This window comes from Sturnira hondurensis, unplaced genomic scaffold (assembly GCF_014824575.4).
Source record: "Sturnira hondurensis isolate 20B ecotype Veracruz unplaced genomic scaffold, ASM1482457v3 Scaffold0013381, whole genome shotgun sequence".
In the NCBI taxonomy this organism is placed as follows: Eukaryota; Metazoa; Chordata; class Mammalia; order Chiroptera; family Phyllostomidae; genus Sturnira; species Sturnira hondurensis.
In genome coordinates, this window is record NW_028086012.1 from 2,796,476 (window position 1) to 2,824,013 (window position 27,538).

The 27,538-nt window shown below is 55.0% G+C and overlaps 1 protein-coding gene across 3 annotated transcripts; it reads right to left on the reverse strand.

Annotated features, from left to right (window-relative positions):
- Positions 1-30: 30 nt before the first annotated feature.
- Positions 31-27,538, reverse strand: NHSL3 (NHS like 3). Of its 3 annotated transcripts, none has more exons than XM_037061531.1 (7): positions 27,154-27,538; positions 6,540-6,710; positions 6,402-6,457; positions 6,023-6,146; positions 5,332-5,448; positions 2,682-5,240; positions 31-2,045 (listed from the first exon to the last, which is right to left on the reverse strand). In XM_037061531.1, the coding sequence occupies exons 1-7, from the start codon at positions 27,386-27,388 to the stop codon at positions 2,023-2,025; spliced, it is 3,285 nt and encodes a 1,094-aa protein (XP_036917426.1). In that variant the 5' UTR covers positions 27,389-27,538; the 3' UTR covers positions 31-2,022. The 3 variants fall into 3 exon arrangements, with proteins under 3 accessions (XP_036917426.1, XP_036917427.1, XP_036917428.1); XM_037061532.1 differs by lacking the exon at positions 27,154-27,538 and adding an exon at positions 17,694-17,884; XM_037061533.1 differs by lacking the exon at positions 27,154-27,538 and adding an exon at positions 8,577-8,724.

Consider the following 27,538-nt stretch of genomic DNA (forward strand, 5'->3'; position numbering starts at 1 on the left):
TACCCTCTCCCATTAAGAAGCAGCCACAGCCAAGTTTTAATCATTTAATTACCACTTGAAACACAGCTTCAGGGCAGAGTGAATGGCTTGTTTATATAATCATTATCAAAGACTCAAAAATTTAAAGAAATATATATATACTTCTCTCTCTAACATTTTTGTGGAAATTAAAAATCAGAGGCTTTTGGTCTCTCCATTTGCACTAGATCAAGCTCGTTTGCCCCAGAGGAGAACGAGGGCGTGCTGCTAGATCCTCCCGTTGTCCTCTGTCCCACCCGGTGGGGAAATAAAGATTCCAACTAAGGAAAAGGAGCTTGAGTAACGTTTAAAGAAGGGAGGGCAAGAGGGAATTCGGGCTCCCTCCCACGTCCAGCAGCTCCAAGGCTGCTGTCAGGACCTGGTTTCACGGAGGCCCTGGCCTGGTCCTGGTTCCCAGGGGCTTGGATCAGGAGCTCTGAGCAGAGCGGTGCTACTGACCATCTTCCTTCCCCGACTCGGGGGCAGGCCAAACACGTCCCCAGCAGCAGCTCTCCATTACCCAAAGGGCGAGGGGAGAACACTGGTTTACAGCTCCAGGAAGGAAGCAGTGAGGGCCTGAGGAACCTGGGTGCTCGCACCACATCCCATGGTCCCAGCTCTCATTCCGGGAGGAGGCCAAACTCTTCGGTGGAAGAAAAACAGCTAATGGGAACGTTCCTTGCCAGACTCAAGCCTGAGTCACTGTGCAACCACAGGGGCCAGAAAGGAAGCCAGCTTACCTACAGAGGTAGCACAGGGTGGAAACAGTCACTAAAATTCCTGGAGGGCACATCAGTAGCAGAGACCAACTTCTTTTGGGGTGGGGGGGGCAAACCACCGATTCTGCTCCCTGGGAGCATGGGGTGCCCGCCCCCAATGACTATGGAAGAGCCTAGAATAGGATGTACCTTCCGCTTCTCAAGCTTGTCACTCAGTGCCAGCTCCCCCCAGTAGAGCCACCTGTGCTGAAAGGCAGCTGCACAAAGGCCATGAACAGAGGCGAGGAAGCCAGGGGAGCACACCTGTAGGGCTGGGCCAGGGCCTGCTGCCCACGTGGGCTCTCCCTGTGGCAGTCTCCCTGCCACCCACCTCCATAGTGCTTCTGCCCAACTGAGAGGGACACAGCTTTGTCCCTGAAGAGCTGTGCCTGCGCACCCCAACCTGATCAGATGAAACAAGGGACAACTGCCAAGTGACCCCAAGATGGCTCCCTATACTGTTCTGCCCTCTAAGGAGAGTCTGTGACCCCCTCCCCTCTGTTCTTTCCCCACCCATGGGCTCGGGCAGCCTCCCACTTCCTGTTCCCTGCACAGAGCACCTAGCGTAACTGGAAGGCAGGAGGGTGGTTGGTGGTAAGTTGAGGCACAGGAAGGCTAACCCTTGCTGCACCTTTTGTGCTTTGGAATTCCACAGCCTTGCTCCTGCCTCCAGCCTGTGGGGATGCAATGACTTGCCCACCTCCAAGAACTAAGGAGCAAACTGGATGAGAGGGAAAGGATGGTCCCAGCTATGGGCTGGCTGCCAGGGATTGATGCTGCCGCCATGTAAACAGGCCCTTGGAATGTGGCTTCATGGGCCCTGGAGGGTGGACATGCAGTCTCCTTTTGAAAGTGCTTTGATTCCAGACTACAGGGTGTGCATGATTTGGACATTAAAAAAAATGAAACCCAAGGGAGGTGTTCACCCAACTCTGACCTCAGGGCCAGCAGGGGGCACAGCCGCCCACTCCCACCAGCTACCTCCTTCAAAATGAGGCTAAGGCCAAGACTCAAGTGGCAGCCGCCGCAGGTGACTCCATTAGGGAAAAGGCATGAGAGCTGGATGACTTGGAGGACAGGGTCAAGACCAGGCTTGCATAAATATTGAAGGCCGTGGAGGTTAAGGCTGCAGGCATCCTCTCTACTAGGTTAAGTCTCTGCCACATCCTCTCATCCTTGGAACTGCTCAGGTCCCTGAGATTGTATTCCTGGGAGGGGTCAGCAGTGCCAGTGAGGTGCCTGGTGGTCAGACCAGCTCTTTCTGTGGATCTGTGGGGGAAAAAAAAGGAACACTCAGCAAAGAGCCTCCCCAGTTGGTTCTGGACACTAAAAGCCCAAGGCACATTCTTACTCCCTCAGCTCACTGACCAGACTAGCAGCACATTAGACAATTCACAAACATTATCTGACACTATGACGTACACACCAATGTCCCCACCTGGCAGTGAGGTACTTGAGGCTAGGATGGGTAGACAAAATGGCGGAGCTGGAATTCAAACTCTACTTCTGATAATAAAACCCCACACAAGAGGGATAATGAGGGAAAGAAAAGGAAGGGTCTAGTCCAGGAACATGTATAGAGGGCCCACGGGACCCATGGTAATGGACAACAGAGTGGAGATTGGGGGGAGGGGCAGGGCAGAGCAACAGAGGAAAACTTGGGACAACTGTAATTGCATAAGAAAAAATACACACGGTATGTGTGAAAAATAACAAGAACCACCGAGAAAACCAAGCCCCACATGCCATGCTTCTTCACAGTAGCTCAAGGATGCCAGTTCGCCCTCCCCAGACATCCCAAAACCAGAGCAGTCAAAAGGTCCAAGAGCAACCCCTAGTGCAAGACTCCAATACCCAGCTACATCGCTATCAACGAGACCCACACGCTGCCACTGCCCTCTGTACCTGAGCCAGGCCGGTCCAGCTTCTCCTCCGGGCCCACCAGCTGCACCACACCTCCATTCTCGGCTGGCTCCCCCTTAGTCCTGCCCTCAGAATGAGGGAGCCCATTGGTCGAAGGAGCAGTAAGGGGCTCAGCCCGAGGAAAGCTGGGAGAGGTGGGTGGGGGCACGCCCACAGAGGGTTTGCGGGCCACAGGTGGGGGAGCCTTCGGTGCCTTCTTTGAGGTCTGCGGTGGTCGCTGCTCTGAGATGCTCCGAAGTTCAGCCACCAAATTCCGCTGGAGGTCAGCCTGGTTCTCGGGGGACACAGACCGCTCCAACTGCAGCTTCTTAGTGCCCTTGGAGAAGATGAAGCTGGCCATAGAGGCGGGGGACTGGGGAGACCGTGGCTCTCCCTCAGGCGGCCCATTGGGCTGGGCACTCGCAGGATCCTCTTTGGCAGCCAGACTGGAGGCCTTGAGTCGGATGGCAGCTTGCAGGCCTGGGGAGGGGGCAGGCGCTGGACTGGCCCGCCCTGACAGGGCCCTTCGCAGTGGCTTCTGGGGAGCCGATGGCCCCGATGCTGGAGTTGGAGCCACTGTGGGAGCACCCACAGAACGCAGCCGGACCATCTGCAGGAGGGAGGGCGTGACCAGGGGGGCACTGGCCTCCTCTCTGGGAGCCCCATTGCCCTTGCTGCAGCCCACTGGTTCCTTCCGAGGAAGCTGGGCCTCATGCCCTGTGACAGGACTGTCAGGGAGGGCTGGCGGAGCTGGAGGGTCTGGGGTGCTCAGGGGCTGGCTCTGAGAAGAGATGGTAGCTGAGGGCGAAACAGCCAGGGAGCTGAGAGGAGCTGGAGGGTCTGAAAGGCCTGCAGGCTCAGGGCCAGGCACGGAGAAAAAGGCCTCCTCTGGTGGGGGGAAGTCAGCCATGGACAGGTCCTGCTCCTCAGGCGCAGGAGGTGGGGGTGGGGGCCAGCTGGGATCTTGGAGGGGCTCCTCAGCAGTCTCTGGGGCAGATGGGGCCTCTTCAACCACCTCTACCTTCTTATTGGGTGGCGGGGGTGGATGATAAGATGGGGGTGGGGATGGTGGGGGTGAGTGGTCTTTGGGGGCAACAGGAGACTCCTGTGGTGGGGCCAGGGATGTCTGCAGAGTGGGACGGGACTCAGGACTGGTATCCATGGTGGCGATGGGCCCAGGGACCGGCGCAGGGACAGCCAGAGCAGGAGCAGTTTGGTTAGGATTCTTGGGCTTGGAAGGAGGTGGGGAGAAAGGGGCCAGCACCTTGGGATGAGGAGGTATGACAAACCTGTCACCAAGGGTGGTTGACATCTGTGGACCAGAACGGTCTGAGGGGGCTGGGTCAGAGAAGGAGGAGCACAGAGAGGTAAGGGAGGAGGAGACAGAGGCCCCAGGGGACCGGAGGGAAGTGACACGCTCTGGTTTAGGGGGTTGGACCTTGCCTGGGGAAGCAGGTGCCCCTGCTAGACCCTTGGGAGGGAGGGTAGGGGTACCACTTTGGCTCGAGTACCCACTGGAGGGTGACAGTGTCCGTTCTGGGGAGCGTGGCACGTGCCGGGAGCCACCTGGAGACAAGCCAGGCACCCAGCTGCCTGCTGCGTTGGATGAACAGGGGGCTGCCCCTGTCCCTTCGGACCCACCAGTAGTGGGTGGCCGAGGCAGCTGTGGCTGCTGCTTCCGCTCTGGCTTGGGAGGCAACCCCAAGGGCCCATCAGGAGCCGCTGAGCTCCGCTGACGGAGGGAGTAGGTCCGGCGGGGCGGTGGTGGGGGCCGCTTCAGCTTGCGTAGGGACACGCTCCGGCTGGACAACTGCCCGCTGCTCCGAATGCTGACAGTGTCCGAGGCCTCAGCAGTGCTGCCCCCACTGGGAGAGCCCCTCCCACTGCCCCCCTGGGGCGGGGGTACCACACTATTGCTGGCTACAGAGCCCTCTGGCCGGCCCTCAGAGCCACCCTTAGAGGACAGGGTGGAGCCATCCGACACGATGGTGTCAGAGGACTGAGAGTGGCTCCAGGTGTCACTGGAGGAGGACGGGTGGCGGCTTCGGGGCTGCGGGCTGGAGGCCGAGGAGAAGCGGCTCAGCGAGCGGATGGAGGCCGGGCTGGCCGAGTGCAGGCTGCAGCGGCTCAGGGTGCGCAGGCTGCAGCGGCCCAGGGCCACCACATCAACTGTGGGTGGCAGGACAGCGTGTGGGATCAGTTTTGACAAGTAGGTGGCCTGGGGTGAGATGGACATGGCCGGGCTCAGAGGCTCAGGAGGCCCTGCCCCTCCTGTCAGTCCAGGCACTGCTAGGGACATGGGCCGGGTAATCGGTGGAGGCTGCACCCCGGTGGACCGGCCAACAAAGGTGTCGTCCCGATAGACACGGTCGATGTGGCGCTGCAGTATGGCCTCTGCCTTGGACCCAGCCTCCGCCTCTGCCTCCAGCGCCAGCAGGGACACCCGGACCCCTGCTCCTGAGGCCAGACCTGCTGGGCGGCCATCCACCGTGGGGATTCGTACAGCGTCCCTCGGACCAGGAGGCCGAGGAGTGCCCGGTGCCTCGCGCTCACTCCGCAGGCCTGGAATGGACAGGAAGGCCTTAGGAGTCAGCAGACGGGTTGCCCAAGGCTCCCCACCCACCACCGCTACCCCCCTTAACCCAGGGCTCACCGAGTTCCTTCTGCACGTGCTGTGGCAGGCCCAGCACCGTGCTCCGCCGTTCCCGCCGCCGCCGCCCTGACTTCCCTGACGATTTGGAAAATGAGTCATGGGGTCGAAAGGTGGAGCCTGGGGGCCAATACAGGGGAGAGAAACCATTAGAGCAGGTCTCAGGACATTCTGGAGAATATCAGTAACTCCACAAAAAAAGATTTTCATTGGCAAGCGGGCGTGGGCAAAGCTAGGTCAAAGCCAGGCACTTCTTTTCTGTAAGACTTCTGGAAGGCTTTCCCATTTACCAGGTCAATAATGATCACTTCCATTAGTGAACACCCACTATGGGTGTTAGCATGCTAAACACTTGGTATTCTTTCCAATACTATAAGTGCTCCTGTCTTCATTTTTGTAGAACATCAAACAGAAGCTCAGAGAGGTTAAGAGTTAGCCCAAGGCTACATAGCTAGTGAACAGCAGTGTCGGACTTGAACCCAACCCTTAACTGCCCTGCTCTGCAGTTAATGGGCATCCTGACTGTCCAAAAGCACACAAGGTACTCTGTTTCCTGAATTCACTGAATCACAGAGACTCAAGAAACGCTAGATGAGGAGGAAAGTGGGACACAAGCTACAGGCACTGGGACCCGGACGGTGCCTGCCCACCACCCGCCCACCCTGCCCAAGAATCATGGCTGGTGGGCAGACACCTTTGCGCTGGATCATCTCTGAGCGGATGGAGAGAGCATCCTCTGCCGTGGAGCTCTCAGCCATGTAGGATGTGGTCTGGCTGCAGAAGGAGATGCTATCTTCATCTGGCCCTGTCCTGGAGGACTGTTGAGGGAAAAAGGAGATCAGGCTCTGGCCTCAGGTCAGGACCACCCCCAGAGGCCTGGGTGGGGCTTACTGTTGCCTCTACAGGGCTCTCTCCCTTAGAATGTCTGGCTCAGATTGCCCCTAGCATCACCCTGCACTGAGCAGACACTTCCTGGTACAGGAAGGAGACAGATCCAAAAAGGTCTGGAGACAAGAGGGAAAAGGAGTCAGACTGAGCGGGGGGGGTGGGGGGGGGGGGTGGACAGGGCTCACCTGGAGGCTCTGGGTGTCTCCACGGTCCCAGCCACCCTTGTTCAGTTTCTGTTTCTCTGGAAGATACGAGAAAGGTGTGTTGGGCTAGGCCTCTCACCTCCAGAGCTGAGAGGAGTGCTGCAGGAGCTGGAAGGTTACCTTGTTGCTGCAGGGAGCGGAGCCCCTCCTGGGCCTGCGTGTGCAGCTCTTCCAGGTGAGGCAGTCGCCCACTGGGGAAGAAGACATTGTCCTGGTGCTCATCCACTGCAGACCCGGGCCCCTGGCCAGGCCCTACACTCAGACGCTTGTCACTCTCAGCCTTGGCTGAGCCTAGAGGGATGGGAGAGGAAGAGAAGTGAGGCTCAAAGGACAAGGGCACTCACAGCCTCCAGGCCACACACGGCCCCTGCACATACATGCAGTGCCCACTCAGCCAACCTGTACACGTAGCCCCAGGGACATATACAAACTACATCCCCAAGCATACACAGATCTGAGTACCCACTCGACACAAAAGGCCCCATACGGGACACCACACCGCAGGCCCACAAGCCCACCGCATATGTATACAACACCCACAGGCCTCGTTATGTACACAGACAAAGCACCCAAGTATAAACACATCTGTGTGTACACACTGCACATGAGGGGCCCCAACAGAACACACCCAGCTACCACATATACACACAACAACATCCAGTCCGGTTCCACACATAACAAACAATACCCAAACACACACACACAACTGTGTACCCAGGGCCCCGTGCAAGTCACCAAGTACCCATACAGCCCACAGCAAATACATTTCTCTGATCTCCAGACCCCAAGCTCCACTTTACAGGAAAACAAAACAAAACAACACCCACCCTTTTCATAGACACTTTGGCCAGGGTCCAGACAGAAGAGACCACGGGACACTAGGAAGAGGTGGGGGTTAGCAGGGGTCATAACCAGATTACCAAAAAGTATCGGGGAGGAGGAACCAAGCAGGGATATGGCCTCTTGGGTCCCCTACTCACCCATGTGGCTGTCCTTTACTAGAAGAATAAGCAAGGTGGGGGAGAAAAAGGACCCAGGCCCCTACACCCCCCAGAAAGGGAGCTCCGGACTCTTTTGGGAGAACAGCCCCAGGTATTCCCCTCTCCTGCTGCTGCCCCCCACTCCCCCCCCCCACATACATACACACACACACACACAAGTCAGGGATCCATTACAAACGATTCTGTTACAGGCCCCACCCACTGGGAAGTTGGTCATCTAATCCTGGGAATGGGGGGCTGTGTCAGCACTTTGCAGCCCCAGCCCCGCTTTAAATGGAACCCACAACACAAGCAAAATAGCTGGGTCATGTGACCTTGGCAGTGTCTTGCAGAGCAGAAGAATAAAACACGCCCTTTAAAGGGCCACGCCCACAGGTCAGGGGCTTCAGTGGCCCTTTCCTCCTTCCCAGCCCAGGGAATCCGCAGGAGTTCCACAAAGTCAGAGCTGGGAGGTCTCTCAGTGGTCCTTTCGCCTAATCCCAATCTCGATTTTAAAAATCGGGAAAAAGACTCAAGGAGGAAAGGAACTGCCTGAGGTCACCCAACAACTTGGAGTCAAACTGCACCACAGGACTAAATCCCAAGTTCCCAGAGGGACTTCCTGGGTCACACGCAACCTGGGGACCCTCTGGCCTCCATGCCTTAATCCAGACCTGAGAGTCCAGTTCCTGGGAGAAGTGGCCATCTGTCCACCCTCCAAACCTTCACCCCGGGGGGACCTCTAAACAGAATTCCACTGATCATGCTCCCCAACTTCCAGTGGAATTGCTTTTCCCCTCTACTCTGCTCCCCGTATTCCTTCCTCCCAGACACACCACCCGGGGTAGGAGTGCCCTTCCTTTCTGAACTGAGGTATTGGGAAGTACCCAGTAAAGTGTCGGTACTCTTTGGAGGCAGCCTCGCCCCAGGGCTGCAGGCTTCAAGGTCAGAGACACCTGGATCCATCCTCCCAAACACAAGCTGGGCCAGACAAAGGGAGCGGCAAAGCAGCTGGACAAAGGCGTGGCAGCGAACAGGGGAGTCTGGCCTCATTACTGGACCCCATCCCCCATCCGTTACCCTTCCCCGGCCTTGATCACCCCATTCTACACCAGGGTCTGGCAAATGGAGGTGTCGGGGATCCCTCTTCTCCCCCAACCCAGCCACAACCACTCACCTTTCTTCTTAAAGAGCCCGAGAAGCGCGGGAAGGTGGCGGCCCAGGAATACCACCATGACGGCGGGCGCTACTCGGATCGTCACTATCCCGACCTCTCCAGAATGCCACTCGAGGTGACGCCTTCCCCAAACCCAGCACTAAGGAATACAGTCCGCCAGCCCGCCCACCCAGCTGCGTTGCGCAGGTCCCGGCAGGGAAGGGGGAAGGGTTGCTCCCCAGGTCCTCCTCCCACCTTGGCCACTGGCCCCGCCCCCTACCGACCCCGCCCCTCAAGTGAAGCGCAGAGGCAGGAACCCTGGCTCACAGAGGAAGGGGGGCCAGGGCCTGTGGGTGCTTGGCTCTGGTGGACGGTATGACTAGGAAGGCTGAAGATACTCAATTCCAGGGCCAGACCACGAACCCTGTCCTCAAGTCCTTTTCTAAAGAGTCAGGAGCCAAAGCTAAGGCAGGGCTCCCAGCTGCCAGATGGTGGGTAGAAGAGCCACTCGCCTAGACTTGGCATGGTGCCCACCCCAGGCCCTCCTGGCTGGTGAGGGTAATTCCCTGGGGAAGGAGTTCAGAGCGTGGAGCAACCAGGCAGAAGACCAGAATGCCTGTGCGGATGGCCCCTGAGCCGATGGATGGCCAGGCCATTAGTGGAGAGGCCCCTGCAGAGATGGTGCCAGCCCAGGACACCGTACTGGGAAGCCAGGAAGCTGCCCAGAGTGGCAACCCTCATGTATATGTTCAGACCCACGCTTTCCAAAGGACTTTCTTCCCACTTAGGTAATGAGACAGCAGCAGCCCAGAGAAGCACTGTGAGCTCCTTGAGGTCATAGAGACAGGCCTTCAGCGCAGACCTCCTGCCCCCCCCCCCCCCCCCCCCCCCCCCCCCCCCCCCCCCCCCGCTCCACGCAAGGCCAGGATTCTTCCCATTGGCCTCACTGTGACTCAGGGACTCTGCTGGATCACCAGGCAGGGAGAACAGAGTTTGCCAAGAAACAGCTCATAGGTGAGGGAAGGAGGGGAGCAGTACTTGGAGGGGAACGCAGGTCCAGGTTCAAATCCACACAAGTCATGACTTCATATAGAAACAAAGCCAATAACTCCTCTTTATGATATTATTATATCCATTCATTTGATCAGGAAATACTTCTTAAGCTGGTCCCAGGGGCTGTATCTAATGGAAAACTTTCTCCTGTTCACCAGTATATCCCCAGTGCCTACATCAGTGCCCAGTAATACTGTGAGCTCCGTAAATATTTGATGAATACACAAATGAGATAAACTAACAATATAATTTTAGATAGGGAAGACTCAAGAGCTGTGACAGGAAGAGGGTGCCTTCGGGGGACATCAAGGAAAGCCTCTCCAAGGAAAGAACGCTGGAACCGAGACCTGAAGAATGAGGAGATTCCTAGACAGGGGCATCGGCAAGGACAAAGGCCTTGAGGCAGGAGCGGTAGGTTTTTTAGAACAGTGTGGCTGGAACATGGTGAGCCAGGGAGAGAATGGTGGCAGGCAGAAGGCAAGGGCAGGAGCCTGATGTGGTAGGTCCCACAGAATTCGGCAGAGCCTGAATTTCCCCCAGGAGGTTGGTCAGTAAAAATGAAGGTTAACCTGAGTAATGACCGTGTTAAAAAGAGATGCCCCTAGCAACTCCAAAAGGTGCAATGAAGACTGTGGAAGAGAAAACCTGTGAACTATAAAGTGCCGCCCCCACCCACCGGCCTGAGGACATCCGTCTCACAGCACCCTTCTCTCCAAGTTCCTAGGGACTGAAGAATTCCCAATGGCTCCCATGCTGCCAGACCCCTCTGCAGACCCTCCCCCCTCTGCTGCCCCACCTCTGAGAGGCCAGTCAGGCAGATGGCAGAGCCCCTGCTCCCTGGAAAACAAACTTCTGTGGAGCTGGATGGTATATATCCTCCAATCACTGAAATCTAAACACTTCTAAGAAATTGGTATTTAATCCCCATTTTACAGATGAGGAAATGGAGGCCAGAGAGCTGAAGCACTATCAAGCCGGTAAATGGCGGCAGGGCAGCTTTTGCACTCAGAACAACTCAAAGCCATCCTCTGTCCGCTGTGTCAGCTACAAACCTGATCTCCCCTCTGCAGAAGGGCCGAGGGGTCTGATCCCCATAAATTCAAGGTTTCTTTTCTCTCTTTCTCTCTCTAAGATTGTATTTAGTTAGAGAGATGGGAAGGGAGGGAGAATGAGAGGAAGAGAAACACCGATGTTGAGAGAGAAACATTGATGAATTTGTTGCCTCTTGTTCATGCCCTGACCAGGGACCAAATCTACAACCCAGGCATTTGCCCTGACCAGGAATCGAACTGGCACCAACCAACTGAGCCACACCAGTCAAGGCAATTCACATTTTCTTGCCCACATACTTTCCTCTTCCCTCTCTCTTAGGCCAGGCCTGTCCACCCCTCTTATTAGTCCCACTCGACCAGAAAAGAGCAGTAGACTAACACGTGCAGGGTGATTAATTCGTGCCAGGCACCGTGCCAGGTGCTGGTGGAAGGCAGTCTCTGCCCTCATGGATCTTACAGCAACAGCCCTTCAAGACAGGCATTCAAAGATACTCTCCTGGTAACTGGTCCCTGACCTGTAAGGCTCAGAGAGCTGCCTTTAACCACACAGGGTGCTGTCATCCTCAGCTTCCCCCTAATCAGGGAAACAAAGGGCTGAGCTCCTACTAAGTTAGGGATGGGAGCACATCAGTTCCTCAAGGTCCCAAGCGCACAGCTGAAGAGTCAGGGTCACAGCTGCAAATTCCCAGCCAGATTCAAGGCTCTCACTCTTGATAATGCCTGGTTGCCCCAGCAACACCCCTGCCTTCTCCCACCCACAGCTCAGCCAGAGCTTGAGGCTTCTCTGAGATACCCCAGACACAGGTCTACACATCTGTGGCTTGCTAAGGGAGAGGCTCAGCACCCTGAATCTCAGATGGAGGGCAGGTACTGCACAAAGAAATCCAGGCCTTTACTGAAGGAAAAAAAAAGAAAGAAATCCAGTTCTAGAGAGTGGAAGGACCCTTGCCAAGGGCATGCTTAAGAGCCCATGTTCTAGGACCTTCTGCTCCAGAGTCCAGAGGTGCAGCCTAAGCCTCCCCTTCTCCTCTACCTGCTTGAAAGAACAGGCTTCTGGATCTGAGAAGACACCTTACTTCTAGACATGCCCCCCCCACACACACACACACAAGGGACCCAAGGAAGCACACATGCAAGTTCACAAGCTTAGGTCTGGTCCACTAGCAGAGGTGGGCAGGCACACACCTCCAAAATGTCCCACTGGGCCCAATCCCACAGATGGGTGCTCTCAGGACCATATCCAAAAAGCACGGCTAAGGCCCCCAGTCCATGTCCTCTACACGCACAAGATGGACTGCAGACTCACGCAGGGCCCTGCCAGGTGGCTGTGTGCACATGAAGGTAGGTGCACGTACCCCCCACTCTGGGGCTTTCCTGAGCCTGGAGACAGGGCGAAATGAGGGGGAAAGCCCCAGCCCCCAAGGCCATGCGCATGCGTCTGCACTGTCTTGGCAACGTCTTCCATGGGTGAGGCCTCAACCTGCCCTATTCCAGTGCAAGGGGCGGGGGTGGTGGCGGCGCACCCACAGCCAGGCAGGCCTGACTCAGAGGACAGGAATGAGGGGGGCGGGCACAACTGCCCAGGTGGCCTCTCTCAGGAACTGGAACCCTCCAGGCCTGACCTTGTCCCCACTCCACACCCCCCTCCACGTTCTGAGTGTGCCGCTGGACAGCCCAGGAGCTGGAACTCAGGGTGTTCGGAAGCTCTGGGCCTCAACCCCTGGCTGGACCAATGCAAAAACCAAAGCCCAAGGGGCTGGGGTTGGCCCATGGGAACTGAACCCAGAGCACATGTAGACTTCATTCTTCCATAGGCAAGACAAAGAGAACTAAATATAACAAAAACTTTCAGGTGGAGACACTTTTACACTTCCCAAAACACTTTCTCTTCTAGCCTTGTACACACCTTACAAGAAACCTGAAAGGTGCTTGTGACACTCCTTCTTCACGAAGGAACAAGGGGAGACACCAGGGAAAGTGACTTGCTCAAGGTCACCCAACCAGGAAATGGCCCAGCCCACGGTCGAACCTGGGAGGTCGAACCTGGGTCTCACTCCAAAGGCTGTGGCAGTCCTAAGTCTGAAGGAATTAGGGGTGGGGGGCCGCAGGCTGGGTCCTTGCCCAAAGAGGGCAGGCTCTGCACCCCACCTCTGCAGAGGGGGAATCCCCCTCCTTCCTTCCCTCAGTGGGGAGCCCCACCCAGCAGAGGCAGAGCTGACAGGCCGGTTCTAAGATAAATATTAGGGGGCAGGGAGTGCCCCGGACAGGGAGGAGAGGATCCCATCCTGAAGGTGCCTAGGGGAACGGCAGTAATGCAGGGAGGAATTAGTTACAATAATATTAATAAATGTCATAATGAGTTTCCGGGTCAGTGTCTGCTCTCAACAATGATATAATAATCTCTTTCAGTAAGGGAGCAATTTTGACTTTCCAAAGCCCTTTCCTTTGTTCCTTCAAGGCACGATTATCCTCCTATAAATGCCACAGAGGCCAGTATCGGTCACCATGAAGCCAGGGGAGGAAAAGGCTGGGAGTCAGAGGTCTGGACTCCGGACCTTGGACAAATGAACCAGTCTCTCTGAGCCTCAGTGTCCTCATCTGTAAAGTGGGACTAACCCTCTTCACAGACTTCCTGGGAAAGTTAATGTCTCTTAGTGTACACAAAGATAATAAGCTCACCATTATAGAGTGCCGATTCACTGAGACACACGTGGTCTCACTAAATCCCTGTCGTTATACAGAAGCGCTCCCCAAGGGTCAGTGACTTGCCCAAGGTCACACAGCTGGTAACGGCAGAGTCAAGATGTGAGCCCTCTGACTGGCTGAAAACTCAAGTTCTCAAGCCACCAGAGGCTTCCTCTCCCACCCACTTCCAGAGCTCTCTTCAAATCTCAAGTGGACTTAAGGACCATTAAGATAAGGTTTGATAAGGGACACTTAACATAAGCTCCCTACCAGGTCCTCAGTGCCTTAGCCCCATCTGACAGCCCTGGCCCCCTGTTTGGGAGGGAAGGGAATTTGAGCCCAGCCCAGACATCCCCCCTGCCCTGGGAGTCAGAAGTCCTAGGTTTGAACTCTTGCTGCCTCTCAGCTGCAGCATGACCCTGAGCCAGGCTCTGGCCTTTTCTGGGCCTCATTTTTTCAGCTGTGAGGTGGGAGGGTTGGAAAATTCTCTCAAGAGCCTGCAGTATGTATGGCTTTGCTCCTAGAAGGAAGGCAGTGGTCCCTCACTTTGAGTCAGAGCCTGGGGCAACAAGGAAGCTCAGCTTATCACAGAGCCCTCAGACCCTAGGGGGAAGCTCAAGGCTCCTCCACGCAAGTTCAGACATACAGTTAGTCACAAGTCTCTCCACAGGAAAGGGGAGGAGACAGGGAGAAGCTGGCTGGAGGCATGGGGGTCAGGAGGAACAAGCCATCTCCTAGCCGAGGGACCTTCCAAAGACCCCTGATGCCCCCAGTCCAGGGGCAGGAATGAAAAGAATTTCAGGTGGTCTAATCCCACCAAAGACTGAGCCCTTCCCTCAGTCTCATCTGCAAGAAGGGGATGATAAACCCTACCAAGAGGAGGGCCATGCAGAAAGCTGACGGGACAATGAAGGGGACAAAGAAGCCAGTGGGAGGTGGGGGAAGTTCCATGGGCTCCCAACTCCACTCCTCCAACAGTCCCCCAACTGTCCAGAACCAAGCACCCCACCACCCCCTCACCACCGGAGAAGGTGAATAGAGTCTTGGGCCCCACGATCCCAGCAGGTTACAGTCTTTCCAGCAGTGAGGAGGCCTCACCCCTCCACCCTCGCTCTCCTTCCCCAGGGTCCAAGGGCCTTTGATAGAAGGGAGCAATCCTTCCTGGAATCCCTCCCACTTTCCACCTGCTCCCTCTCTGAGCCCTAGAGAATTCCATGCTTAGTCCTGAACTCCCTCCCCTCCCTCTCAGCCTCCCTCCAATTGTGTTCCTCAGAGTCCAGACTCCCTGGGGCCTCCGGCTTTCTAGGCCCAGAGGACTCGCAGGCCCCTCCATCATAAGAGGAAACCATCTATCGCTAAACAGATTGAAGACACAGCTTTAGAATCTGACAGACTTGGGTTTGAACCAAGATTCGGCCACGTCCTTGTGGAGTGGCCTTAGGAAAGTGACTTCACTTCTCTCAGATCCAACTTCCTCATCTGCAAAGTGGGGAGAATAGCAGCTTCTAGATCAAGGACAAATGAATCAATGAAAACGTTTAGCATAGAGCCTCGTTTTTATCTTTGTGTTATTTCTGCTACAACCCCTGAGCCGAGCAGCCCTCTCTGGCCCTTACTCCCCACATCTGATTCATCCCAGGTCCTAGCACTCCTGTCACCTCCTCTGCAGTGTCCCTGCACCTGCCGCTCCTCTCCATTCCCACAGCCCCCACCCTGTCCCTAACCCTCACCTCATCACCTCTCCCCTGGATTACCGCAACAGCTCTGACTGCTCGCCCCAGCTTCCACACTTACCACTCCACCCGCCAACCTGTCCTGCCTTGTACTTGCCTGCACACAGAGCCATCTCCCTCACACGCGGGTTTCATAGGCTCCTCCCTTGCTCAAACACCTTCACTGGCTCCCTATGGCCTGTAGACTCCAGCCCTACCTTGCTTGCCTTGCCTTCTTTCTTTTCCTTCATCCTCTCACAGACTAATCAAATGGATAATTACTCACGTCCCAGTCCCATACCTGGGCCTGAGACAGCAGAGGCTGAGGCCAAAGAGACCTCAGAATCCTCTGCACAAGTAAAACCAAGCGGACTGAAGTTTGCATTCACAATGGAACTTCTCCCAGGCACCAGGAAAGGGCCTCAACTACTTTTCTCTCCAACCTTCACACTGTCTCAACTCCATGCCTTCACTCACAACCACGCCCTAGAGATGTATCTCATTTAATCAACAATTCAGCACTCATTCCAACCCTGCAGTCACTTCAAAGACCAAATTAAGACCATCTTCCTAGTTTTTAAAAACTGACCCCAACCTAAAAGCTTTCTGATATGTGGCCTAGAACACTCCCCAGCCCCCACACTCACTTCTCTGTTGACATCACATTGGTTTTGGAGGAACACCTTGAAGCCTGGTTGACCCCTGAGTTACCGCAGGAACTGGAAGAGCAGGCTGCTAGAAGCCCCTGGCCTCTTCCTTCAGGGCCAGAGGGCAGCAAACTGTAAACACAACCCTCCTAATCTCTCTTCCCACCACAAATGGTCACAAGTCTGGACCTACAGTTGGTTCTCAGGAAACCATCAGTTTAGAGTGGCCATGAAATGGCAGATGAAGAGCCCCGGCCCCACCCACTCCATGCAGATCCCAAGAGGAGAGACAGGTGGGCACAACCTGGATTTCAGGAGTGCTGGGACAGGAAGTACTGTACCGGGAAGTCCTGGACGCTCTCATCAACCCACCTGCTGAGGAATCCTCAGAGAGCCTACCAGAACTTAACCCTTTTCCTACTGTTATTTTGATTATCACGATTAGTCTTCAAACCACAGCAGGCAAATGACCTCAGACAAGTCCATCTTCTCTAGACTTCAGTTTCTTTATCCATAAAATGGCTAGCCACACCGTAAGGGTCCCAAGAAGTCACCTAAACTAAGCCCCCCTAGACACTGCCATAAGAGCCAGGTAGGTCCAGAGAAGTGAGAGCAGTCTGTTCAAGGTCACCAGAGCCCATACCACAGCCACACTGAGAGCCCAGACCCCCAGCTTCCCGGCCCAGGCTCTTTTCATGGCCCCCTGCATGGACGGATGAGATCATCATGTTCAGTTCAGAACCTGAGAGAATGTGGGCCATCCTGGGAAATTATGGGTGGATTTTCCCATCACGGCAGAGGGCACCCCACCCCACCCACCCCCTTGGGGATTTCTCATTCCCAATGGGGATTCTCTCACTGCCAAAGACCAGCTGATACCCACATCTGTTGGAAAGCCCTTATCTTCCTGGGAGATTGGGGGGGGCAGTGAATCCCCTGTTCTGCCCCTACCCCATCTCTAGATTCACCAGTGGGGGAACTAGGCACCTTCAATCGCCCCTCCCCCAGCACCCCTTGGGACTCTGAGCAATACCCTGAACTGCGAACCCTCTGAGGGAACCCAGGAATCCCACCTCCCAGCTCTGGGGTGGGAGGCCTTCCCCATTCTTCCCTCCTCCCCCCCAACTTGGACGCTGGAATGTGACCCGAGGACAGATCCCGCAGCACGCTGGGAAAGGCTGTGTTCCAGCTCGGTGGCTGCACTGAAAGAGGGGAGATGCGGCAGCGACCACAGGGACGGCGGGTGGGGGTAGGGGGACCGAAAGGCCGCGGTGGTGCAAGTGGGGGTGGGGAGGGAGCCCAAAGAACCAGTCCGACTCCTGATTGCGCCAGATGGATGTGGCCCGGAGCCTCCAGCCCCTGGTTTCTCCTGCTTCTCCCCTTCACCTTTGTCTCCCCTCCCTCCAGCAAACTTTCAGCCTGTTGGGGGCTAAAGCCTGGAAAACAAGAGCGTGTATGTGTGTGTGTCACGCAAGTGCCTTATGGTCTGTCTTTAATCCTGAGTGTGAGTTTGGCTGGTTGGGCTGTTCTGAACCTGTGTGTACATCTATGTCCCTAACATGTTGGGCAACTGTATCTACATGACTAATGTGTGTGTACGACTGTGGGTCTGAATTTGTGTATGTGATGTAGATCGTATGACTATGTAAATCGTACACATAGGTATATGTGTCTCAGGATCTGTGCTTCCTCCAGCGATGGTGTGGATATAAACGTGTATGTGATTTTACGTCTGCACGTCCATACATCTGAGTGGGTGTTGTGTGTGTGTCTAAATTGTGAACATGTACATGTGCCTGACCGTGGGTATATATGTGTGCATGTGTCTGTGTCTCTGTGTGCATGTGAGCAATCGGGTTTGTATGCGGGGAATTCCCGGCCCCCCACACTCACACCCGCCAAGCCCCGGGAGGGGGCAGCAGCGGTGGCGGCCGTTGCAGCAGAGAGACCCTCCTCCCTGCCTGCCCCGCCCCCACCCCCGGCCCCTACCTGCCGGCCGCTTCGCCAACCGCCCGAACCGCCAGAAGCTGCGGGCCCGGGGACCGCTGGGGGCCTTCCTCTTGTGGTGTGAGTTGCCCATGGTGGTCACGAGAGCCAGCACAGGAAACCTAGCACAGCTCAACCAGCCGGGCCGCCGGGCCCGCAGCCCCGGGAGGCAGGCAGAGAGACGCGCGCGGGCGGCCACCGCAGGCGCCCCCAGCCCCAGCTCAGCCACGCCCCCAGGCTCTGTGGCCAATGGCCGGACCAGGGGCGGGGCAGGCGGAGGGATGGGGCCTGGAGCGCCCCGTAGGCTCCGCCCCGCCAAGACCTGGGAGACCAGCTGAGCCACCCCGCCCAGAGCGCTCTGGGAAAGGCATGGCCTGTCCAGGTGAGGCAGGCAGGTAGCTCGCTCTCCCAGCCCAAAGGCCGCCATTCTGAGGACTGCAGTGGAACCGAGTTAACTAGGAACAGGGCTTCAGACAGGAGGGGTCTAGAACCCTTCTGCTAAGGTCCAACAAACATCACAGGTGTATGTACAAATGTATCGATCTGACTGTATTTCTGTAGTAATGGTCTTCAAAATAATAGTAGTACCCTGTTACAATATTGCGTAGTATGTGTCAGGCACTGTGTAACTGCTTTCATGCATTACTTCATTTCATCCACAAAACTTATATAAGGTAAGTAAGTACCTTTATCATTCCCATTTTACAGATGGGGAAATTGAGGTTCCATGAAGTCAACTGACTAGTCCAGAGTCAAACAGCATTAAGCTACAGAGCTAGGGCTCAAACCCAGACTGACTCCAATGCCCACTCTCCATGCCACCGCTCCTCCAGTTTATGCCTCTACAGGACCTTAAAGAAGAGCATAGTAATTGGGAATCTGTAACTGTGTGCTTGAACATGGCTGTGTAGTTGTGTACCTGTGTACATACCTGTGACCCTGAACATACAGTTTCCTCTCCATGTAATCATCTGCATGTGACTATTTGCCTATATCAGTAATAATTTAGTCTGTTTCCAAATGTTTAGATGTGTACTTTTGTGTCTCTGCCTATGTAATTGTGACTGTCTCTCTCAAGGTGGCTGGAATCATGGGTTTTATGTATTTCAGTGGGTAACAACCTGCCTGTGTACATGTCAGTGTAAATATGTTTATCTATGAACTGTGTGATTGCAGGTGCTTTTGTGTATGGGTATGACTGTGCAAGTATGTTTACTGAGTGTGTGCCCATATCTACATTGTGTGGGCATGTAGGTTTAAGTAAGGAGAGTATAGTAGGTAGACATACGTGACACTGCCCATGTCTGTGTGCATCTCCCCTTATACAGGTCTTTCTTTTTCAACCCCAGGCCAAGTTATCACCTCTTCTGAAAGCCTTCCAGGCTGTCATGCTGCCCCTTCCCTCTGTGTCCTCACAAGCACCCTCGTGCCCAGGGACCTTCCCAGAGCCCCTCAGCCTGGGAAATGCCTCTCCTTTACCATCACTCTGTCCTGTCTCTCCAACTAGGGACAGCACGGTGTAGCAGAGAGAACACTGGGCTGGGAGTGCAGAGTCCTCAGTTCTAATCCCAAATGGCGCATCCTTTCTGCCACCTGGGCAAGCGCATCCAGTACACCACGCTGCCTCTTATGCCCAGGTTCCAGAACCCCCTGTGCCTTCTCTGCAAAATGAAAGTCAAAGATGTTCTCCCCACCTCCCCCGATGCTCATTTCTTGTTAAGAGTCTGAGGCGAATAACAGTGCAGTCTCTGCAGGGTTGTGTTTTACTCATCCATTTAGAAAATACTCGTTGAGCACTCACTGTACAGCAAACTGTGTGCACTGGACTCACTGCTGGGCACAGAGAAGAGGGTCCTAGTGTCTTAGCTGGAAGAGACCTCAGAGATCTGCTAGCCCAATTCCCTTAACTTACAGATGGGGAAACTGAGGCCCGTAAGGGGAAAGGTAGTATGGGGGAGCATAAACTGAGTGGGGGCAGATATGCAAAGAGCCTTGAAGGATGCCTGTGGGCCAGGTGCCGTGGCTTTCACAGGAGGCCGTGCAGGAGCTGCCCACACGCACCAGTTCAGCCTCCTCTCCAACCTCATCCCTCTCATTCTCAGAACTCCAGCTACACAAAGCTGCTTGCCACTCACCAGGACACACTTCCAGGCCTTCACATATCTCCTTTCTCTTCCACCTTTGCCTGGAAGATTCCTCATTATCCTCTAGGCCCTGCTCCACAGTCTACTCCTCCACACAGTTTTCCTTGCGTGCTCTCCTCCCCCAGCTCAGTGCTCTGTGCTCCTATAGGCATTAGTGCTGCCTGCTGACATAAATCTGATCATAGCTCAGGCCTCCCCAGCCCTTGTCTCAACCAGAAAACAAGTCCCTCAGGGCAGTGATGGTCTCACTTCTCTTAGTAACTCCCGGCCCAGCCTAGCGTCTGGAACACAGTAGGTGTGCCATACATGTTGAACAGAAACTGGTGGAGGTGGAGAAGGTAGGGTTTGCATACTGGTGGAGGTGGTGATGATGGCGATTAAGTACTAGTGGAGGTGAGGAGGTATGGGCAGAAGAGTACAGGGCACTCTCCCAGCCTTACGTTCTTTCACAACAAAGGCTGCGCTTGCTCCGTAGCCAAGAGCATGGGAAGAAGTAGGTGGTATGGAAGGAGTGTGCACCAGAACTCCTGGAAGCACAACACTCAGCCTGAGTGCCCCATGACCCTGTGACCCTCCTGGACAATGTTGGGGAAGACCTCTCCCAGGGAAAGGCCTGGAGGAGAGGGTGTCCTAAGCAGACCAGGGGCCCTACTTAGAGCAGACCCCACCAGTAGCCTCCTGGGAATCATGCACTTTGCTGGACGATTTGGGACTTAAACCTCTTTGCAAGCTACCTCCCGTCCATACCAAGCACAGAGCCAGACACCTTTTAAGTGGAACTGATGGCCTTTGAGGAACGGGCCCCGAGAACAGTGGACCCAAGAGCACAGAGTGCAGTAGAATATAATAAATAGGGAGGTGGACAGTGATTTTCCCCTCCTGCCCAAGGAATCTGTTTCCACCTGCTTCCTTCCCCGAGTGAACCAAAGGGCTAGAGGTGGCCATGGGGTCTGTGGCTGGAAGGGAGAGGTACGCATACCTGCTCGCCCCACCCACCATGTTCACCGAGCTCACATAACAGACAACGCCTCCTCTCCTTAGTCTTCCCCAGCGTGTGACAGGTCAGGAGCAGCTGAGACTGCTTTTAGGGTTCGGGGAGAGGGGGATTTCCAAGGGGCGGGTAGGCGGGTAAAAGGAGGCTCAGTGTAGATTTTTCTAGTCACAGGATTTAGCCGCCCCAGTTCAGCAAACCTTGCTGGAAGACTTGATTCAGGGGAAGGAGAAGAGAATAGTGGGGGGCAGCCCCCCCACCTGAGGGGATTTCCAGGAGAAGGCTGGGATGTGTGCCACAGATGCAGATTCAGGGCCTCCACAAGGAGGGAGAGGCAGCTGGAACCGCGTGGCCCCAGAAGGTGTTGGAGGTAAAAGAGGGGATGGCAGCCTTCTCGGCCTCAGCTTCCTGCTGACCTTACCCCGCCCCTGCTAGAGGTGCCTCTCTGGGAAGGGATTTCCCACGCGAAGTCTGACACAGGAGTGGGAAAGCTGAGGCGAGCCTGGCAGGTGTGGGCCCCTTTTGATCCTCTAATGCTGTCTGGCTCTATGACCTAGACCTCTCAGCCTCAGCTTCCCACCTACATGTGCCATGTGGGCTCCCTGTGACATCTTGGGCCATCAGTTCTGAGCATCTAGGATGTGGAAATGCTCATACACCAGGGGCCCATATCAGATCACCGGCCTGTCACCCAAAGCCACTTAGTGCCAGGCCCTGTACTGGGCACAGGGGGAAAAGACAGTCACCGCAGCTTCTGCCCTCAGGGTACTCAGAACAGTGAGGTATGGTGACTTCTGCACCCCACAGGGCCCAGACTGCCATCTGGTCCCATCCCCAGCAGGTGCCCCACCTGATTCTAGGGTTGCAAATCCCTCAACCCCAGCTTCTCCTCATCCTTTCATTGGAGTTCACGTGTCACCTCCTCGGGGAAGCCATCCCCAATCTCCCCCTGGGATCACTCTTTTATCATTTGACCCTATATCTTTTATTATTTGACCTTTAATTGCCTCCTTGATCTTGGTTCCTGGGCCCCTCAGACTGTCAGGTTCATGAGGACTGGGACCTTGTCTCATTCATCCCTCCCCAAGACAATGGCTTATAATAGGTACTTATACCTAATATTAAATATTGACTAAATATTTGTGAAATACACTAGTGGGGCTGCCTCTCTTGTCTGCACCCAAGGCAGACAATGCACATCCCTTCCAGGGGCCTGCAGGAAATGAACCCAGACTCCTCTGTGGAAGTCACTGCCCCACTGAGTGACGCGCAGGCCCTTTCCTCAACAGGGAGACGTGGCATTATTAGGCTGTACTCTCCTCCTCCACCTTCCTGTGATAACCAAGCCCTGGGTCCCCATGACTTATCCACGACCAATGGGAGGCCCTCCTCTTCTGGGTGCAGTTCCCACCCCTCTATCCCCAGCCCCTACCAGCTTGCTCCTTCAGCCCATTCTCAAAGCCACAGAATTCTAGAACTGAAAGGGATCTCAGAGGCCAGAAAACCCTATCTTTGTCAAGATAGGGCATGTCTGGCCCAGAGTGAGGCAGGACTTGCCCAGGTCATAGAGCAGAGCAGACCGCAACCCAGGAGTTTCTCCACAACCCCACACCAAGGGCAGTTTCCCCTGAGAGCTTAGCCGGAGTTCCTCTGGTTAAATCCACTGGGCCTAGCAAGACGGCTCCTGAATTCTCACTATGGGTATAGGAGCCCCCACATGCCCTCCCCCCGCCCATTCCCCAAGAGAAACCTCCGGAGGGCTACAGACGCCTTTCCCCAAAGCTGGTCCCAAGACACTGCAACGGTTATTCCTCTCCAGAGTCAGAAACACATGCAACCTCATATTGATTTGTTAGGAGAGTGGAGCATCTGGTAGCAGACTGAGTGCTCCTGTCACTGCCATGCTGTGAACACCACTTCCATGCAGGTGGGGACCTCGCCTGTCGTGGCCCAGGTCTTCACATTACCTTGATCAGTGCTGAACACTACATAGTGAAGAATATGTCTTTTTCAGATGAATGAAGCTGAGTACCCTTGACCAACTTACTTTCCCCCTTTGGGCCTGTTTCCTCACCTACAAATGGTAATCAATGCCTGTCTCCCAGGTTGTTTTGAGGACAGGGAAAACACTCATGAAGATGCCTAGCCAGGGCCTGTTACATGGAACCTTCGTGATACTTCTCTTCAAATCGGCCACCTCCCTGTCCTTCTTCCACACCCTGCTCACCTCCTCCTGCAAGCCTCCCCTGATTATTGGGCTGCAGGCCTGGCATCTGGCCCAGAAACACTTCCTTCCCACACACATTTGTCTAGAGACCAAATGACATTTCTGGAAAATATGGATCCCTGTTTGTTTGCCTTTTCTTCTGCCTGTACCCTCCCATTGGACAAAGGTAAGACTCCACCTTCTGTGGGTTCTCGGTAACCATCACCACCCCCAGCATGCGAGGTGTAACCAAGTGAGTTGTTTTCCAAACACGCATCAGGGTGAACTTAGCCAATACCAAGAACCTGCTACTGTCTGGACCACCCTTTCAAAGCACTTAGTCTGTTATCTAATCTGATCCTTGAAACAGCCCTGTAGACTCTGGATTTAATGTCTCTGTTTTACAGATAAGGAAACTGAAGCTTGGAGGGGTTACTAACTCGCTGGGGTCTTGGTGTCTTGTGGCCTGAGGGGCGCAGACCAAGGCAGCAGAGTTATCCAATCAGCCCCTGGGTCCTTAAGTCACAGGTAATTAATCTTTTTTTAAAGATTTTATTTATTTATCTTTAGAGGGGAGGGGAAGGGAAGGAGAGAAGTGTCAATATATGGTTGCCTCTCGTGAAGTTCCCTGCTGGGAACTGGCCTGCAACCCAGGCATGTGCCCTGACTGGGAATCGAACCACGATCGTGTGTTTCGCAGGCCCGCGCTCAATCCACTGAGCTATGCCAGCCAGGGCACAGGTAATTAATCTTAACAACACAATAATAGCAATCCCTTGCATTTCTGTGGTGACTTCACTTTCACGTAATTTTCACATCCTCTCTTATGAGAATCTTGGAGAAACAGAAAAGTTATGGATCCATCAAGGCAATGCCCCCTCTCTTTCCAGAGATAGGCATGGACTCAGTGAGGCCACAGAGGCACTACTTGCCCAGTGTCATGGGGCCTACTGTACACCACTGGGCCAGAACTTGAACTCTCATTTGCCCAACTCTTCCCACTCTACCAGGTTCCCTCGCTTCTCTCTGGGCCTTTCCCATCTGTGAAATGGGTTGGGCGAGAAGACCTTTATGCCTTACCCACTAGTCCATGTCCTTGGGAGCATGATGGAAACGGTACCAGTTTGGGAGGCAGATGATTTAAGTTCAAATCCCAGTATAGGTGAGAAATTTTTCAACCTTTTTCATCTCATGGCACACATAAACTAATTACTAAAATTCTGTGGCTCATCAGCCTTGGCTGGTGTGGCTCAGTGGATTGAGCATGGGCCTATGAATCAAAAGGTTGCTGGTTCCATTCCCAGTCAGGGCACATGCCTGGGTTGTGCGCCAGTCCCCAGTAGGGGGTGCATGAGAGGCAACCACAGGTCGATGTTTCTCTCTCCTTCCCTTCCCTCCTCTCTGAGTAAACAAAAAAAAATTCTGTGGCACATCAGAAGATATATTTTTTGCCTATCTGACAAAGAAAAAAAGGTATAATTTTCATTCAGTCACACCAGAAAGCTATTGCTGTGTTGGCTGTTATCATTTTTTTATTTTGCAACCTAAGGGTTTGAAAGAGGTCAGTGCCCCTGACTAAACAATCAGGTATCACATGTTTTTAAAATTCTTGCGACACACGGGTTGAAAATCACTGGTTTGGGCAAATCACTCACTCACTGTCCCTGAGCCTCAATTTCTTCATCTACAAATGGGTTCAAATGAGATTATGGATACGGGGCTACTGGCACATTCAGAATAATCAGTAAATGTCAGGTTTCCTCTCTTGTCTTTGTAGGTCTGTGCAGGGAATTGGGGGGAGCAGGGGGATTCCGGAAAACTGGGCTCCAAGTTCTATGTCAAACTCAGCCTTCCCATCTTACAGCAGGGACCCAGGTTAGAGGAGCCAAGACCTGCATCTCTGGGCCTTTGGTTCAGAGAACAGGAGAGGGGACATAATGGCCTTCCTGGCAAAAGCCGACCTCCCAGGAATTTTCTGTGTACCTGTCCTTCCCATCTCCCCCAATCCCCATTTGAACATTTTCCCCAGAAAGAGTTAAACCTTCTTTGGGCTTCCCCCTTCCGGACCAGCGGTGCCAGTGGAGATTAGAGAGATCGGATTTATTTTTCTTAATAAACAGAAAAGAAGTAGAGCCAGGCAGGTGACAAGGAAAAGACCGAATAATAGGAGGCTGGAGCAAAACGGAGCAGGACTTGCTCCAGTTGTACCTGGGGCCACCCCCAGACCTGAGGAAACAACAGCCAGGGGCAGGGGAGGTGTTTCCTACACGTGGGCTCAATCAAGCTGACCTGCTGCCCAGAAAGCCCCATGCTACCTGATACCAAAACATAAGGCGAGGGGAGGCCTGACCACTGACCCGATGACCTCTAGCGCAGGCTGTTGGAGCAGGCACCCACGGGTGGGCTTTCCCAGACTCTGCCTCCTGGCTGGTCCATTGCTGCGGGGCACACCACTAGCCTCTAGTCTCCAATCCTGACGTCTCACCGCAATCCATCCCGTGGCAGTTCTGACCCAGCCCTTGAGTGAGACAGGGACGACTTCAGGTGGAATCCAGGCAGGGCAGCCCTGGACAAACCCCAGGTCCTGTTGGGACTGCAGAGCCCTGGGTAACACCCCTTACCAAATCCTCCCTCAGAACCTCACCACCATCCCAGCCCCGGCACCCTGACTTCCATTTGTGGCAGCGCAGCAGGGGAGCGGGGCCCTTCTCCAAAAGGAAGATCATGTCGGATGCCATCACACAAGAGACTTTTCACCCTCTTCCTGATCCCTGAAGTGTTCCTTTAATTCTCCTCCAGAGGAGATGGCTGAAGGACACGGGGAGGGTAAACACGGGCGGAATGGGATGGGCCGAACAGGCTGCCATTTCCTCACCTCCGGTGCAGCAGCAGAAGCAAAGTAAAGGTAGGTGGACGTGGGGGCCTGGCAAGCCCCAAGGGAGCCCCGCCCTTTTGCAGAGACGTCTGCCCCCCCCTTCAAATGAGAGACAAAAACAGGGAGAAATGAGAGAACAGCCAAGCAAATGGCCAAAAGAGAAGTGACCCCAGCAGGGATGGGCCAAGTCAGCCTCCCCCTTGGGCTGCCCGTCCTCAGGCCAGAGGGAGCCCAAAGGCAGGGAATTAGCGATTATATTTTAAGCACCTGCCCCAGTCCAAACACAGCCTCTCAATTCACTTGGGCCTCAGTTTCCCCATCTGTAAGCACACGTGCAACACAGGCACGTTTCTAGCAGGGGTGGGGGGAAGGAGTGAAGGGGAGGGCGGGATGGTTCCCATGGGTGAGCTCACCACACCAGGAGGTGGATGTTTGCGGTCTGGCCCAGGTGAGTCGTGAGAGCGTGAGAGCAACCAGGTGGGAAAAGCTAACAGTCAGATTTTTAAAGTCTTTATTTGATTTGATTGATCGATTGATTGATTTGAGAGAGAGGGGGGAAAGGAAGAGAGAGAAAGATTGATTTATTGTTCCACTTATTTGTGCCTTCATTGTTTGCTTCTTGTATGCCCTGACCAGAGGTCGAACCCACAACCTTGGCATAGGGGGACAAAGCTCTAACCAACTGAGCAACCCTGCTAGGCAACACTGTTAGCTTTTAAAAACCTAAAGCATATGGGGCTGGCAACCCAGATCCACCCAGCCAGCTGAAACACCTTTTGAAAGCAGGTGACCTTCCAGACCTAGGGGGACCCCCTCAACACCACCACCAAAGCCACAGGCCACTAGCCTCACCCATTGGCTCCAGCCCAGGTTCAATCTCTGACCCCCTGACTCAGCAGAGGGCAGAATCTGGATGAGTCTAGGGGATGGGGGATTGATTGCCTTACCGTCCCAAGAGCCAGACTGACACCACTTCCTGCTTAGGCCAGGGATGCCAGATCTAGCCGAGCGCCCCCCCACCCCGCCCCCCCCGCGCGCCTTCCTTAATGTAAAGTGTAGGCTGAGTGCAGGAAAAGCTGAGGGTCGGCGGAAAATGGGGTTGCTTGGGCTGAGCCCTGGGCCTTTCCACCTCCCCAGCACCAACGCCTAGCCTCATCCCCCTCCAACAGCCGCGGACCCCCAGCGGAGCCACCCTGGCCTCAACCTGGGCGCCGCCCGGCGCGCAGCCCAGGTGTCCGGCGCCTTACCTCGGCCTTTGCCCTTGGCCCTCCTGGCCTTGTCATCCGCCTTCTTGGCCCGGGGGGAGGCCGGTTCGGCACTCTCACCCCCCGCCGCCTTCTTCTTGCGCCGCTTGCCCCGCAGCCAGTTGAAGGCGCGGCGGAAGCCGGACGTGCCTGAGCGGGACTTCTTCTTGCGCCGAGGGTCTCCCGGGCCCCCAGGCTCGTCCGCCGCAGGTGCTGCAGGGGGCGCGCGGGCCGCCATGGCGCGGCGGACGGACCTGGCGGCGGGGTCAGGCCCCCTGCGGCGGGGCGCCCATGCGTGGGTCGCACGGCCGGCTACCGCGGGAGACGCGCCCGGAGAAAAGTTTGGGCGGCGGAGGCCGAGCCAGCTAGGAGCTAGCGGCAGGAGGGG

What these genes read in the sequence shown, in the direction of transcription:
- NHSL3 (XM_037061531.1), bottom strand. Translation starts at nt 27,388, where the DNA reads ATGGCGGCCCGCGCGCCCCCTGCAGCACCTGCGGCGGACGAGCCTGGG. An exon ending in CCGCTCCCTGCAGCAACAAG is followed by an intron (nt 6,458 to 6,539) that starts GTAACCTTCCAG and finishes CGTATCTTCCAG; the next exon opens with AGAAACAGAAACTGAACAAG. An exon ending in AGAGATGATCCAGCGCAAAG is followed by an intron (nt 5,449 to 6,022) that starts GTGTCTGCCCAC and finishes ATTGGCCCCCAG; the next exon opens with GCTCCACCTTTCGACCCCAT.